This window comes from Leucopleurus acutus, assembly GCF_964270905.1.
Source record: "Leucopleurus acutus genome assembly, chromosome: 19".
Lineage (NCBI taxonomy): Eukaryota > Metazoa > Chordata > Mammalia > Artiodactyla > Delphinidae > Leucopleurus > Leucopleurus acutus.
The window spans coordinates 25467392-25482010 of NC_139161.1; the positions used below are offsets into that span (position 1 = coordinate 25467392).

The 14619-nt window shown below is 42.6% G+C and overlaps 1 protein-coding gene across 7 annotated transcripts in view; it reads left to right on the forward strand.

The window, feature by feature from the left end:
* The window catches only part of AP2B1 (adaptor related protein complex 2 subunit beta 1), a 125316-nt gene extending 111038 nt beyond the window's left edge, over nt 1–14278 (forward strand). For all 7 annotated transcript variants that reach the window (XM_082861713.1, XM_082861716.1, XM_082861711.1 and 4 more), the window contains 2 exons: nt 6753–6907; nt 11673–14278. In XM_082861713.1, coding sequence (XP_082717839.1) covers nt 6753–6907; nt 11673–11747 — 230 coding nt within the window. In that variant the 3' untranslated portion in view covers nt 11748–14278. The remainder of the gene's footprint in view (nt 1–6752; nt 6908–11672) is intronic.
* The last annotated feature ends 341 nt before the right edge of the window (nt 14279–14619 follow it).

Here is a 14619-nt window from a genome sequence, read left to right on the forward strand (position 1 = left end):
TGGAGAGGTGTTTGAGGAGATAGTTTTCTGTAATGTCCACTGTCACTACTAGTTTGTCGATTCTCTTCAGGAATACCACATATCTGCCTTCTTTTGAACATATTCTTGGTCTGGGTTTTTCAGCCTGACTGGTTATGTAGTTATTAAACAAAACCAGATTTTTGCTGAGTTTTCACAAAAAAGTCATACTTAAATTGAGCTGCTTTTTATGCCATATTCTAGGTAGGTGACGGTGTTATCTCTCTGCTAGGCTCACTGGTTAGTTACCACAAGCCTCATTTGATGAGTTGGGAGGTTGGGCAGTCTTCCATTGTGTAAGCTGTTTTTCAGGAAGCTCCAAGTGCAGAACTGCAGTGGTTCATGGCGAGAGTTATAGTCACCCTTGTGTAGTCAGTCCCAGGGCATTTCGTTTATTATGCTCCTGAGAACACTTGTCCCTCAGAAAAGGGTTCTGTGGTCAAAAAAGTTGGAAAATACAGTGTATGATGTGCCTCTCTTGGGTGTTGCCATTGCACATGAGCACACTAGAAGCTGAGGCTTCCTGCATCGAGGAAACCAGTTTAACTCAACATTAACCGGATTTTTTCACTGTGGAATTTAAAGTCACAAAATGCTTCTTATTAACGTCTTATGGAACACCGGTGTTCCTTGAACATGCACGATCTGGGAAACTCTGGCCTATAGAGAGCAGAGAAAGGCCAGAGTAATTGGAAAGCAGATTTGATTTCAGAGGTCTGGTGTGAAAGGGACATGCTTTTTCAAAAAAGAAAATGGAAGTTTGGATGATTGAGCGCTTTACTGTGGCCTGTCAGAGTTATAGAAAAGATCCCCCTGCTTCCAGATTGGGGTTCTGAACCCTTATTGAACCTTGGTGTACATTTGTGATCTTGCCCAAAGAAGGGGTGTCTGGTCTTGCTCCCAAAGGGTCTTTGGCTTCTGATGTAAACTGGAACAGTTTCCCAAAGCAAATTCAGTTTTGATCAGTTCTGCCATGGCCTCATGCCAGTTCCTCCCTGCCTCGGGTGCTCCAAATACCAGCGAATCAGTTTTCGAGTGACACACAGTGCAGCACGTGGCAGTGCAGCACATGGAGCAGAGGGAAAAACAGCCACTTCGTTTTCTCCAGGAGCCCGAGGCCATCATTTCCCACACTGAATCATTGCTAATCGCTTACAAGACCACTTCCTGCAACTAATCCTTTCTAGCTTTTCCTCTGCCGCCACCCCAAGGTCTGGAGTACCCTGGCCTTTACATTTCCTTCCAGTCTGAGGGCTCTATTAACATGAACATTTTTGGGTTTAGTGCCTTCTGATTCAACACCCTGGGTCTAGCTGAGAGCTAAAAATACCATCCTTCCCAGTTGATCTGTCCTAATCACAATAGCACCAACCCTTTAAATAGCTTTTTTGTGCCAGAGTAGACATTTGACAGATGGAGCTAACACTCTGAGGGCAACAGGAAGTCGCAGGCTTAAAGGGCTGACCGCCTAGCGTTGAGCTTTTACTTTTGCTCTTCCATGTCTTCTAGAGATGAAAGAAGAAAAGAAACCCTCTTCCTAAGCCTTAATCATTTATCAGTTCTTAATAGAAAGGTGTATATGACGGGGTGCTTATGGTGCCACTAGTTGTGTAAATACTAGAAAATATTAGATCAGAAAGGCACCAATGTTTGGGTCTCCCTGCTTCCTAGCACTGGTCATCTCTACTGGCGTCAAGCGGTCTGTATGAATCTGTTTTACAGCTTATATTATAGCTGTATTTGGGCTTAGTACATGTCTGGGACCACTGTCTTAAGTATACAAGAAGTAGTTGCATCTCCACCCATATCCAGAAAGGAATCTTTCTGGCAAGCAATCTACAAACCTGTTTTTTAAATTAAGTGTTTATTATACTGTGAAGAGCTCAGAGACATGTTGTATCTATATTCACTAGTTGGGCTCTCTAGTAAGGGACAAATATTTCTTCTGCCACAGGGACTAGGTGAGGATGAATTCTGTTTCTTTGTTTTGTCGTGGTTCTCCCCATCCCTCGGAACATTTCATAAATGCAAATGCTTTGCCAGCCAGCACTTAAATATAGTTTGGTTGTTCAAATGGTAGAAAGTGTCCTTTTCAGCAAGCATAATGGTTTTGAACTTGCTGATGAGTATGTACCACAGCTGGGACCCCTGTACAGATTCCCCCTTCCCACTCACTGAGTACCTTCACTCTTATGGCTGCTGGAAGAGATGTAACCTTAGCTAAAGTAGGAAAATGAAGGAGGGAAGACCACATTCACACCTTCTCAGACTTCAGGCCTCAGGCCCAAAGCCAGATTTGAGGTAGGAGACAAATGAACCAAAAAAAATCACACCTTGATGCACTTGTAACCATATTTGACCATCTTTTAAAACTCTGTCCTTTAGGGCAAATCTCAGTGTCTTAACATTGCATTGTCATTCTCAAAGTCTCACAACTGTAAGATTCCATCATGTTTCCCAGGAGTTCAGGTATATTTAAAACAACAACAACAACAACTACAAAAAACTGACATCTTGTAAAGAAGTCTATCCCAGTCTGACAAGGAAGCCTCCTTAACATTGGCTCGCATTGCCATTCTTAATAGGTTCATTTAGCAGAGTCTGATTATCCTGCCATCTACATACCCTCTAACTCAAACCTGATAGCGAAGGTTTATGAAAATTGACTCACACATACTTATGTTATAGAACCCTCCTCCCTCCATTCAGTCTTCTGATAGAAATCACGATAACAACCATTTAGTAGGAGCAGAGCCAGGTTCCTAACTGGAATGCTTCCAAACACAGTAAAGTTACATCCATTCAACTTGCTTATTCTACCTGGCTGTTTGCCACATTTTCTAATTTTGGAAGGGGTGAGTGTGTATGTGTGTCTGTGTGCTTCCATTTCTTAGCCTATTATCTCTTACTTAGGTGGTAAAATCACGAGACGTCTGTAGGCATCTGGGCCTTGCTGTGTATATTGTCTAGAACATGTGCCTATGCAACAAGGTAGATCTTCAACAAAAGCTCCTGCTAGGCACATGGGCTTCAGTATTTGTGGCGTGTGGGCTCAGTAGTTGTGGCACGCAGGCTCAGTAGCTGTGGCTCGCAGGCTCTAGAGCGCAGGCTCAGTAGTTGTGGTGCACGGACTTAGTTGCTCCGCGGCACGTGGGATCTTCCCGGACCAGGGCTCGAACCCATGTCCCCTGCATTGGCAGGCAGATTCTTAACCACTGCGCCACCAGGGAAGCCACCCCCCCCCTCCTTTGTATTTAAGACAGTCCTGTCAAAAGGCATTAGCCAAACTCCAGCTGGTGATGTTGCCTGGCAACCCAGTCTGAGCTGCAAGAGCCCTTCATTGTGGGAACCAAGGTGACAGCCAGAACTGCCTGAACCTCCAAAAGGTGATTAAAAAGCATACTGAGGCCCTCTCCTTCAGCAGTCTTGCATATAACAACCTTGAGATATACTTTTTAGCTCCCCAAGGAGAACCAGTTCTTGAGTTTTAACTACTCTGCTTGGTGTTAGTGAAAACCTTGGAAATAAAAGGAGGGAAATTAAGTCATAACTAAGTGTGGTGCAGTTGTTTAATGAATGGGCTTTAGTGCCTCCTCGCTTGAGCTCTCACTGGTTTGAATGTGGAAGAAGGACATCAGGGCAAGAGCTACCTCCAAGGGGGATTGGGATTGACATATACACACTACTATATATAAAATAGATGACCAATAGGGACCTATCAATACGATATAGCAAAGGGAACTCTGCTCAGTTTTCTGTAGTGACCTATATGGGAAAAGAATCTAAAAAAAGAGTGGATAGATGTATATGTATAACTGATTCACTTTGCTGTACAGCAGAAACTAACACAACATTGTAAATCAACTATACTCCAATAAAAATTTAAAAAAAAAACTACCTCTAAAATTAGACTACTTCTAAATAGGTGGTTTTTAGACTCACAAACAGAAAACAAGATTACTGTTACCAAAGGGGAAAAGTGGGGGAGGGATAAATTAGGAGTATTGGATTAACAGATACATACTACTGTATGTAAAACAGATAAACAAAAAGGATTTATCGTATAGCACAGGAAACCATATTCAGTATCTTGTAATAACCTATAATGGAAAAGAACCTGAAAAAGTGTGTGTGTATGTGTATACATATATATGTATATATATCCAGATCACTTTGCTGTACACCTGAAACTAACACAATATTGTAAATCAACTATACTTCCAATAAATAAATAAATAAAGGGTTTTTTTCTTAGCAGAGATTTTTTTTTTACTGAAGTATCGTTGATTTACAGTGTTGTGTTAATTTCTACTATACTGCAAAGTGATTCAGTTATACACATATATACATTCTTTTTATATTCTTTTCCATTATGGTTTATCACAGGATATTAAATATAGTTCCCTGTACTGTACAGTAGGACCTTGTTGTTTATCCATTCTGTATATAATAGTTTGCATCTGCTAACCCAAACTTCCCACTCCATTCCTCTCCCACCCCACCCTCTTGGCAACCACAGGTCTGTTCTCTGTGTCTGTGAGTCTGTTTCTGTTTCATAGGTTTGTTCATTTGTGTCATATTTTAGATTGCACATATAAGTGATATCATATGGTATTTGTCTTTCTGACTTCACTTAGTATGATAATCTCTAGTTCCATTCATGTTGCTGCAAATGGCATTATTTCATTGTTTTTTATGGCTGAGTAGTATTCCATTGTGTATATATGTGCCACATCTTCTTTGTCCCTTCATCTGTCGATGGACGTTTAGGTTGTTTCCATGTCTCTGCTGCTGTGAACGTGGGGGTGCGTGTGTCTTGTTGGATTATAGTTTTTTCTGGATATACGCCCGGGAGTGGGATTGCTGGATCATATGGTAGTTCTGTTTTTAGTTTTTTGAGGAATCTACGTGCTGTTTTTCATAGTGGCTGCACCAACTTACATTCCCACCAACAGTGTAGGAGGGTTCCCTTTTCTCCACACCCTCTCCAGCATTTATTACTTGTTTGTTTGTTTTTTTAATAAATTTGTTTACTTATTTATTTTTTGGCTGCATTTGATTTTCATTGCTGCGTGGGCTTTTTCTACTTGCAGCGAGTGGGGGCTACTCTTCGTTGAGGTGCGCGGGCTTCTCATTGCAGTGGCTTCTCGTTCTGGAGCACGGGATCCAGGCACGCGGGCTTTAGTAGTTGCAGCACGTGGGCTCAGTAGTTGTGGCACACGGGCTTAGTTGCTCCACGGCATGTGGGATCTTCCCGGACCAGGGCTCGAACCCGTGTCCCCTGCATTGGCAGGCGGATTCTTAACCACCGCACCACCAGGGAAGTCCCAGCATTTACTGTTTGTAAACTTTTTAATGATGGCCATTCTGACTGGTGTGAGGTGGTACCTCATTGTAGTTTTGCTTTGCATTTCTCTAACGATTAGAAATGTTGAGCATCTTTTCATTTGCCTATTGGTAATCTGTATTTCTTCTTTGGAGAAGTGTCTTAAATAGATGTTTTTTAATGCCTATGGCATTATGTACATATCAGCGTCTCCAACACCTGAGTCAGAGGCTTATTCACAGGTATTGATGGCAGGTATCCATTGTGTCCCAGATACTGTGGGAAATACAGTGATGAAAAACTCTAGGATCCCTATGCTCAGAGAGCTTACTTACTGTCTTGGAGAACAGAAAGACTGTCCACCACAACAGCCTTTTCCTAGAGAGCACAGTAGAACATGACAGGATTTTATGTGGAGAGAATTTAGTCCCTGAGTAATTTGAATTCTCATCAGAAATGAACATAATAAACTATCAACAAAGAAGTAGTGTTTATCATCTGTGTTTTTAAAGTTTCTCTTTCTGTGATGCTGCAACATCTCATGTTAGCAGTCAGAGAACAAGGAGAGAGAAATTACCTTTAATTCTAGAATGTCATGTCTCTCTGATGCTGTAGTCACAAGGAAAACCCCAAACACCAACCTGTTCTTACCCTGTGTTGGTGACTATGAAGTCCTCCACTCTGACCAGCAACGGCAGCCGGGCTTACATGGCCTTGGAGCAATCATCTTTGCACAACTTCAGTCTTCCTCAGAGTCTCTGTTGAGACAGTTTGTTTCATTATTAATTTGGGGCATGGTATTCCCCCAAATTAATAATTTAATTTAAGACCTAAGAAATCATTTGCCTGCTTTTAAAAAAAATCTTAAACATCCAGATTAATAAATTTGACTTGCAGGATTTCTGCAGCTGGGTGCTTTTCTGATCCTGGCACTTGAGACCAGAATGGCTTACGGTGAAGTAGTAGCAACTTGCGAGGCAGTGTTGTGCATTTGAGTGTCAGTTTTGTATCCCCGTGAATCTGGGACTAGCGTTGGAGAGATGAATCTGACGTGGCAGTCACTGTGGCACACCCATGTACCTGTTTCTGTCTTTGTCCTCGTCAGTGCATTTTTACGTGGCTAACACCTAGTTTAAGATTACCAACTCCTTAGACCCACCATAATCTCCACAGGTAATTCTTACACTAATGCTTATTTGCACCTTATTCTGTTTTCTGTCCTGGAATGTGATGGACAGGCACTTCAGGAGCTTCTTCCTTATCCTTCGCTCTTGTGGGAGAAGAGCTTTCTGAAATGTGCATGTATGCATGTAACAGTGCTTCTCAGGAGACTTGAGCATACATAGCTCATAGCACATTTGTTTGATATTTTAACTGAAGGTGTTGGATTTTGAATCTGTGTTTCTAGACACTGTTTCCAGCAAGTTGCAAAACAACAATGTTTATACTATTGCCAAGAGGAATGTGGAAGGGCAGGACATGCTGTACCAATCCCTGAAGCTCACTAATGGCATTTGGATTTTGGCTGAGCTACGTATCCAGCCAGGAAACCCCAATTACACGGTAAGGCCTTTCTCAGAATGGGTGAGTTGGGTTCAAGGAGGTGGGTAAGAGCCCTTTCATTTTTTCTCAGCATCCAGGAAAGACCTGGTAGAGGTGCTTCAGATGCCAGGTATCCAAAACAAGCAGTCAGTAAAGAAGTCCCCAGTTGCCTCCTTAGAAGACCTTCTGTCTGTAGTGTCTGCCCCATCCAGCAGGCACAGTGCCTCCCAGCACGAGTCTCAGACTCCTCCTGGTATATACAGAGCTGCTCACAAAACTTCATCAGTATTGGTTAATACTTAACCTAGCATATCTATGCATGTGGTACTGTAACAAGCTGCTAAGAGGATTGTTTTCGTAGCTCATTTCAAGCTCATTCCTGCTTTTCTTAGGATATCAGAATCCCAGACATATGAGCCTTTTTAGCTGTGTTGTGTGGCCTAAATGGTTGTTGAAAAGTTAAAGCAGAATGGGACATACCTTTCACAGCCTGTAAGGGGACTTTAGTTTAGAAAACTTCATTCATTACCACACTGGACTAAAATTGGAATCCTGGCAGTATTTTTAGGGGAGGAGCCAGTTGCTTTGTTAAACAACAAAGCTTTAATACCTAGGCACCCAGTGTTTGTTTGCTGTTGTGAAATGCAGTCTCCCAATAGGATGCTGCTTGTCATCTGCATTTTGTCAAGTACAAGAAAAACCCTTGCGATGGGGGAAATATCTTATTCTTCTGTTATGTTTAAGGCTTTTGAATTGAATAACTCTGAGGAAGCTTCATATTCAGTAGATTAAGGGAGCTTTTTAGCCATGTAGCTGAGAAAAGTCTGTGACTCCTTTCCTTAATTTTAAGGCAAGTCTGTTTTCATTAGCATACATCAAGGAAATAATACCAGCAGAACTAAAAATTCTTGGTGTCTCCCCACTAGTTCCCTCCCTTGAAGTAAACTGGACTAGCATGTGTGTGTGTGAGCTACTGAGTTCCACCAAGCTAGATGTTTGTCCAAGCATTTGTGAGCTGAGAGACTTCAGGCTTCCCTCATAAAGTGTATGCTCCTCCCACCCACCTCCTCCATGACCAGAGCCTTGTCTTTTTTGTAAGAAACTACTCTGTCATTTTCCTGAGCTCCCTAAGAAAGGAAAACTCCTCTGTACTCTTCCTGGAGGGACAGGTTTTCACTGTAAAATCAAGGTCTTGTAAAATAACTCCATTTGCTTCCCCAGAAATTTCTTCAAAGTATATATATTTGTGTGTGTTTTATTTTTTATCATCCATTATTTTATTGTATATAGTATTCCATCTCAGCTAGGTTAAAGAAGCATGATTACCCCCAGTTTGCAGGTAAGGAAACCAAGGTTAAGAATGATTAGTGACTTGTTCGAGATCATATAAGTTGTTGGTAGCTGAGTTGTGTGTAGAACTCGGGTATCTCAACACTTCCTACCATATTCTTTCTATTCATTATAAGGATAGTGAGAATTTTGAGAAGGACCTCTTAGTAACAGCATAGTTTAAAATTTTTAAAAACTTTTAATTTAAGACTCACAGAAAGTTTAAGACTCACAGAAAGTTTTTAAAATGGTACATAGAGTTCCCATGTATCTTTCACCCAGTTTTCCTCATTGAGAACATGTTACAACCATAGTACATTTTCAAGCAGGAAATTGATATTGGCACAATACTATTAACTAAGCTACAGACCTTATTCAGATTTCACCAGTTTCTACATCATTACTCTTACTTTATTTTATTTAGTTAAGGAGTGTACAGTACTATGAAATCTTATCACACATATAGATTTGTATAATCACCACCACGGTCAGGATACAGAACTGTTCCATCACCACAAAAAAACTCCTTCTTGCTATCTCTTTATAGTTAGACATTCACCCTAGCCCTAACCCATGGCAACCACTGGTATGTTTGTTCTCCATTACTGTAATTTTCTCATTTCAAGAGTGTTATATAAATTCAATTCCTACAGCCTGTATCCTTTTGAGACTTTTTTTTTCACTTAACATAATACCCTTGACATCTATCTAAGTAGTTGCATGTGTTTTTTTATGACCAAGTAGTGGTGCACTACATGATAAATCACTTCCCCCAACCCCTTACTGTATTTCATTAAGAAAGTATGTTTATCCCATGAGGAAGAGGCCTCATATCTCTAAGTAGCTCTATCTCACCTGGGAAGATAACTTGTCCCAGGTGAAGAAGTCTGTGTTCCAGGCTATAAACCAGAAGCGGATGTGTAAGTCCTTGGCTTACCTGGGGGGGGGGGGGGGGGGTGAGTCTAGGTGGGTGGCATTCCTGAGTGGTTGGTGTTAAAGATGTGTCACATAAGCAGGCTAGCGGTTCAAAAGTTAAAATCTTGGTAAGGCCTCTTTTCCCTGAGGAGCCATGTAAAATGAGACCCAGAGTCCTAAGTGAGATTTTTTAGCCTCTTTGTTCTTTATGTATGTTTCCCTTTTGCTTTCTTTAGGAATTAGCAACAACAACAAAAAAAAATCTTTTTTTTTTTTTTAAATTTGGCTTGTTTTAGCTGTACTAGTTGGAAAGCAAGGAATGGGTTTAAGTCTAAACTTAACCATTTGTTAAAGGCTGGGATGTCTGGGGGAGGGAGGTGATAGAACAGTCCAGAAAGAGAGGTTCTTCCTTCTCTTCCTTCGCCTCCCTCCTTCCCCCTCCAAAGAGCAGCTGAAACTCTCAGGGTCCAGGCGTGGTCAGTCCATGACCCCTGCCAGTGCCAACCTTGGCAGATAGGGCTTTTATTGAGGAAGACAACATTTCCTTATCACTCGTGAACGAAAAAGTGGATTTCCAGCTGGTTGGAAGTTCCAGTATTGCTACAAAGCTGTGAAAAAATACAGGACAGTATTTTGAAGGGGAGGAACTACCCTCTCTTTAGGCTGGGAGTTAACTCCCTTAGGCAGTTCTTAACTCTTTTTAGCTTCCTCTCCTCCTCCTTTTCTGAACCCACATACTCTCCCACGAGAATTTTCTACAACACTGACAGTGAAGAGGCTGTGGAGGAGGAGGTACAGATTGCCTCTACAGGGAGCTTGAAAGTCAGGGAAATGCCTATAGCTGCAACTTTGACCAAAGAAGGGAGCTGTTTTCTACTCGTTATTGTTTTGTTTTGTTTTGTTTTGTTTTTTTACTTTATTTATTTATGGCTGTGTTGGGTCTTCGTTGCTGCACGTGGGCTTTCTCTAGTTACGGTGAGCGGGGGCTACTCTTTGTTGTGGTCCGTGGGCTTCTCATTGCGATGGCTTCTCTTGTGGAGCATGGGCTCTAGGCACGTGGGCTTCAGTAGTTGTGGCATGAAGGCTCAGTAGTTGTGGCTTGCGGACTCTAGAGCACAGGCTCAGTAGTTGTGGCTCACGGGCTTAGTTGCTCCGCGGCATGTGGGATCTTCCTGGACCAGGGATTGAACCCATGTCCCCTGCATTGGCAGGCGGATTCTTAACCACTGCACCACCAGGGAAGTCCTCTATTCGTATTTATATTCTTAAATTAGTTGTTCATTTGTTTTGTTCTACATTTATCAGAATTATCTTCCTGATTCATGTCAAGCAGCAATTTTGGAAATGCCTTAGAGACTGAATATTAAAGCTGCAAATAAATAGAGCCTCTTTTGATGTTCTTTTGTTTGGCTTGGTTTTGTTTCGTTTTGCATTTTTAAAATATCACTAAGTTTTGAGGATGTGAGTTTTCTCAAGTTCAGGGTTGACCAATCATCTTCTTGACATTTTTGCCAAAAATATTCTCACCTTTTGTACTTTGTTAAATCATCCAGAGTCTCTAATAAGAGAATAAGGAGGTAATCTAAAATCTCATGGTGATATATCGTTAAAGACAACTTTTGTTAATCTACCTTAATAGTCAAGAGCAATGATGTCAGTAATACAAAAAGCAAGTATTAAATTTTCTGGTTCTAAATGCAGTTTGCATGGTTTTGCTGTTATGTTATTGTTAATAGTGTTTTGCCTAATCTAGTACAATTCAGCAGTCCAAATATGGGTTTAAATTTTGCACTTGTTGACCCACAAAGTGAAAATCTCAGTGTTCAACATTGAAATCTTTTTAACATTTTAATTTTAATTTGGTAATTGTTAGACTAGAAGAAGAGGTGGTGGTAGAGAAGTAGAGTAGTATCAGCAGTACCTGATAGGCCTGAATAACAGGCAGAAAATGGAAGATTATGCTGTTGGCATAAATGGCTGTACAGTTACACTCAGTAAATGTCTTTTTGTGTTGGTTCTTGTTTTCCCTCCTTAACAGTGTATGCTCTCCTCAGTGTAATACAGGAAAGGCTAGTACCATTGGAGCTAGTATCTAGCTTACACTTTTATTTTACTTGAATATACATCCTCCTGAATTGGGACCGAGATAACCATCCTTGTCAGACAGAAACTGGAGCAGGCAGCTGAAATGACGACCACGTTAAGGGTTTTAACCCTTCTCTTTTCATTTGGCAGTAGTCCCTATGACTCTTAGGAAAGCAGTAGAGCATCTTTTCCTGTACATTTTTTCATATGGATTATTTCCTAACCTCGTAGACCCACATAGAATGTCGTTAGAAACACAGCACAGCTTGACATTGATTAAACCGAAATTCTAAAACCCATGTAACCTATTAACAGGATCTCTTTGTTTGGCTACTCAGTGGTAGAAGCTCTTCTCCCCTTTTATCAGGAAGAGGTGTCCTTGCACTGAGTACTTGGATACCTTTCGAGTTAATGCCAGCCTCTGTGCTAACCTTCCTTCTCCTTTTCCTCCGAACAGCTGTCGCTGAAGTGTAGAGCTCCTGAAGTCTCCCAGTACATCTATCAGGTCTACGACAGCATTTTGAAAAACTAATAGACTGGTCCGGTGCCCTCTGGCCGCCCTGTGATCGGTGCAAGCCAAGAACTCTTAACTGGAAGAAAATTGTATTGCCGTGTAGAATCTGAACCCAAACACACTGAGGCCACCCACCAAGGTAGTGACTAGTCTAACCTGTGCTAACATTAGGGCACAACCTGTTGGATAGTTTTAGCTTTCTGTGACCATTTGTAACCACTGCTTCAATCACTTCCCACCTCGTGCCACCTGCTGCTATCTGTCCTTACTTGTGGGCCTCTCCATCCTGTACCAGTGGCTGGCATTTTTGAGTGTAGTTTGATATTTTGTCATCGAGAGCTCGTTTCAAAAGCAGAAAAAGACAAAAAAAAATTAAAGCAAGGAAAAGTGTCACTGAAACGTAAACTGCACTTTATTGTTTTATATTTTTGTACATATGAGAAATTGAGGGAATAGTGTGTAACTGATAAAAAGTGTTAAAACAACCGCACAGTCCTGGAGGAAGAGACGCAGTTTTTTGCCCACCCCATTAGGGGATTTTTGTCTGTGGCAGCCTTGTCCCTGATCACTTTTTTTTCTCTCCAAACTCCTTTTCCTTATGATTCCCCCTGCCCCGTATTATCATCTCCTCTGATGCTCTGCAGTTAGGAATGGTGGTCTTCCTTGAATGGTGCTGCAGGGTGCAGGAAATAGGACCTGTCAGCATTGAGGCTGAGAAAAATGAGAACTTACTACATTCCTTTCCACTGATCTAATCTATTAATAACACTGATTAAGGAATTTGAATAGAGATGGGAAACAGGAACCAAAATGCCCTTCCCCCATCTCCCACTCTGGATTTATTTTAACTCTCAGGTCCAATTCAGATCTAAAATCTTAGTTTTAGAGTTGAAACAGACTTTAAGTAATAACTTACCCAACCTTTTTTTTCTAAAAAGGAAAAAGATAAAAGACAAACAGGGTGTTATTGCCTAAGGCCTGTTAATGATCAGTAGCAGAGGTGGGGGAGTGGGTCTCCGAAGTCCTCATCAGTGTTGTCTTCACTGCAGGACCGGCTCCATGATTTTCTTCCTTCAATGCCTTTCTTTTACCTTTTCTGTGCCTGCTTCTTTATGGCTCTTCTCATACTTCATACAGATTTTGGCACTCCATTCATTGGCATCCGGTAGCAGCAGAGTATCTTTCCAGGGACTTGAAGGTAAATCCTGATGCCAGAATGGAGGAGTAGCTAATAGTCTCCTGGAGCCGCAGTTCTTGAGGCCAGCAGGATGGGTGCAGGGATGAAGTGAGCTTCGGGATGCCACAGATTCACTTGATCCTTCAGTTCTCTATCTGCTCTTTACTTGTGTTGCTTAGGCTCCAAGGCAATTGAGATCACCTCAGAGGGCCAAGCGGTTCTTCTCATCTCTCAAAAGATTGGGAGATGTGAGGACCCCCTGCCCCCTGGACACATTGGGTGTGATCTGTCAAAGAATGCTTTATGCCTGGAACACCAGTCTGTTTAGCAGAGTTCACACTGTTTCATCTGTGGGCACCTGTGCCGACCAGTACCCAGGATTCAGGGTCCGTGACCAAGACTGCTTCTCAGATGCCCCTGCTCAAATCAGAGGCGCTTGGGTCCAAAGGCCTCATGTAAGACCCAGACCTAAGAGTGAGTCCAAGAGAAGGAGGAATCATAGAAAACAAGAGCAGAAACTACCCCCCAACCCTGTCGCAAGTGAAATGACTGTGATTCATACCAGTTGCAAAGTTTGGGGGTGCAGGTCCCCCAAAGCAGCTTCTTAAACCTTGAAAATCTCCGAGAGAAGAATTTCTGGGGTGAGGGTCAGGAGCCATGTCCTGCGCTCACCACCTCTCAGGCACGTGGAGAACAGGAAGTAGCACAGGATTGCGTGTGGGAGGTGGGTCAGTTGGTGACAGGTGGGGTAGAAAAGCAGGTGGGTAAAGTCCCCTTTTTGGGAAATCACTCGTGGAGTCAGTTGGATACAAGCAGTGAAGAAGGTCCACACTACAAATGCAGTGTTCTCATCTCAAAGCAAACTGCAGTTCCAGAAGGAAGAGCGTGTGTCAGGGTAAGCAGACAAGACAATTTTGCACCAAGATACGTTCCTCCACCCCTGAAACCAGGCTTCTCTCAGCCTCCCCGGCAGTGAGGGGAAACAGCTGCTGTTCTCAGCTGACCTGACTGAGCCAATCCGCGTGCGAACTCTTCACTCCTTGGAGAGGCTGCCTCCCGGTTTGCCCCTGAGCAGTTAGGGAGGGATTCTGTTCCACAGAAAGGACCTCTCTCCTGAGGAGACAAAGCCTGTTGCCTCCACCACAGCTTCCCTTTGGGCCCATCTCAAGCCTGGCCAAACTGGGGATCGGAGTGGAGATTGCCCTGCATTCCCCTCTCCTCTGCCTCAGTATGTCTTTGTAACGTCAGCTGGTGTCTTACAAAGGGCAAGGGAAACACACACACACACCCAGAACTCTTGCTGGTCAGAGATTCCCTGAGTGTCTGTCCTCGCCCGAGCCCATTTTGTGTGTCTGTGTTGTGAACCTTGGGACTCTGGAGAGAAGGGGGTGGGGGGGGAGTGGTAAACGTTGCCCAGTGAAGGCTTATCATTCTTCTGTTGTTGGGATCTGTTCTTGGGGAGGGTGGGGGTCGGGGGAAGCTTGACTTTGTCTTCGTCAATAAACTCTCATTTACATAAAATGAAGTTTGTGCCTATGTACTTTGTTCCCAGAGTGACAATCTAGGACAAGACACAGCTGGCCAAGGGAGGGATGGGCATTAATAAGCATTCTATTAGAACTTGCCTTTTGGCTGTCCTAACCCTCCCAGGGATTTAGTCAGATGAAATTAAGATTGGCCTGAGGAAGGATCATGTGTCTCAGAGGCTCCTCT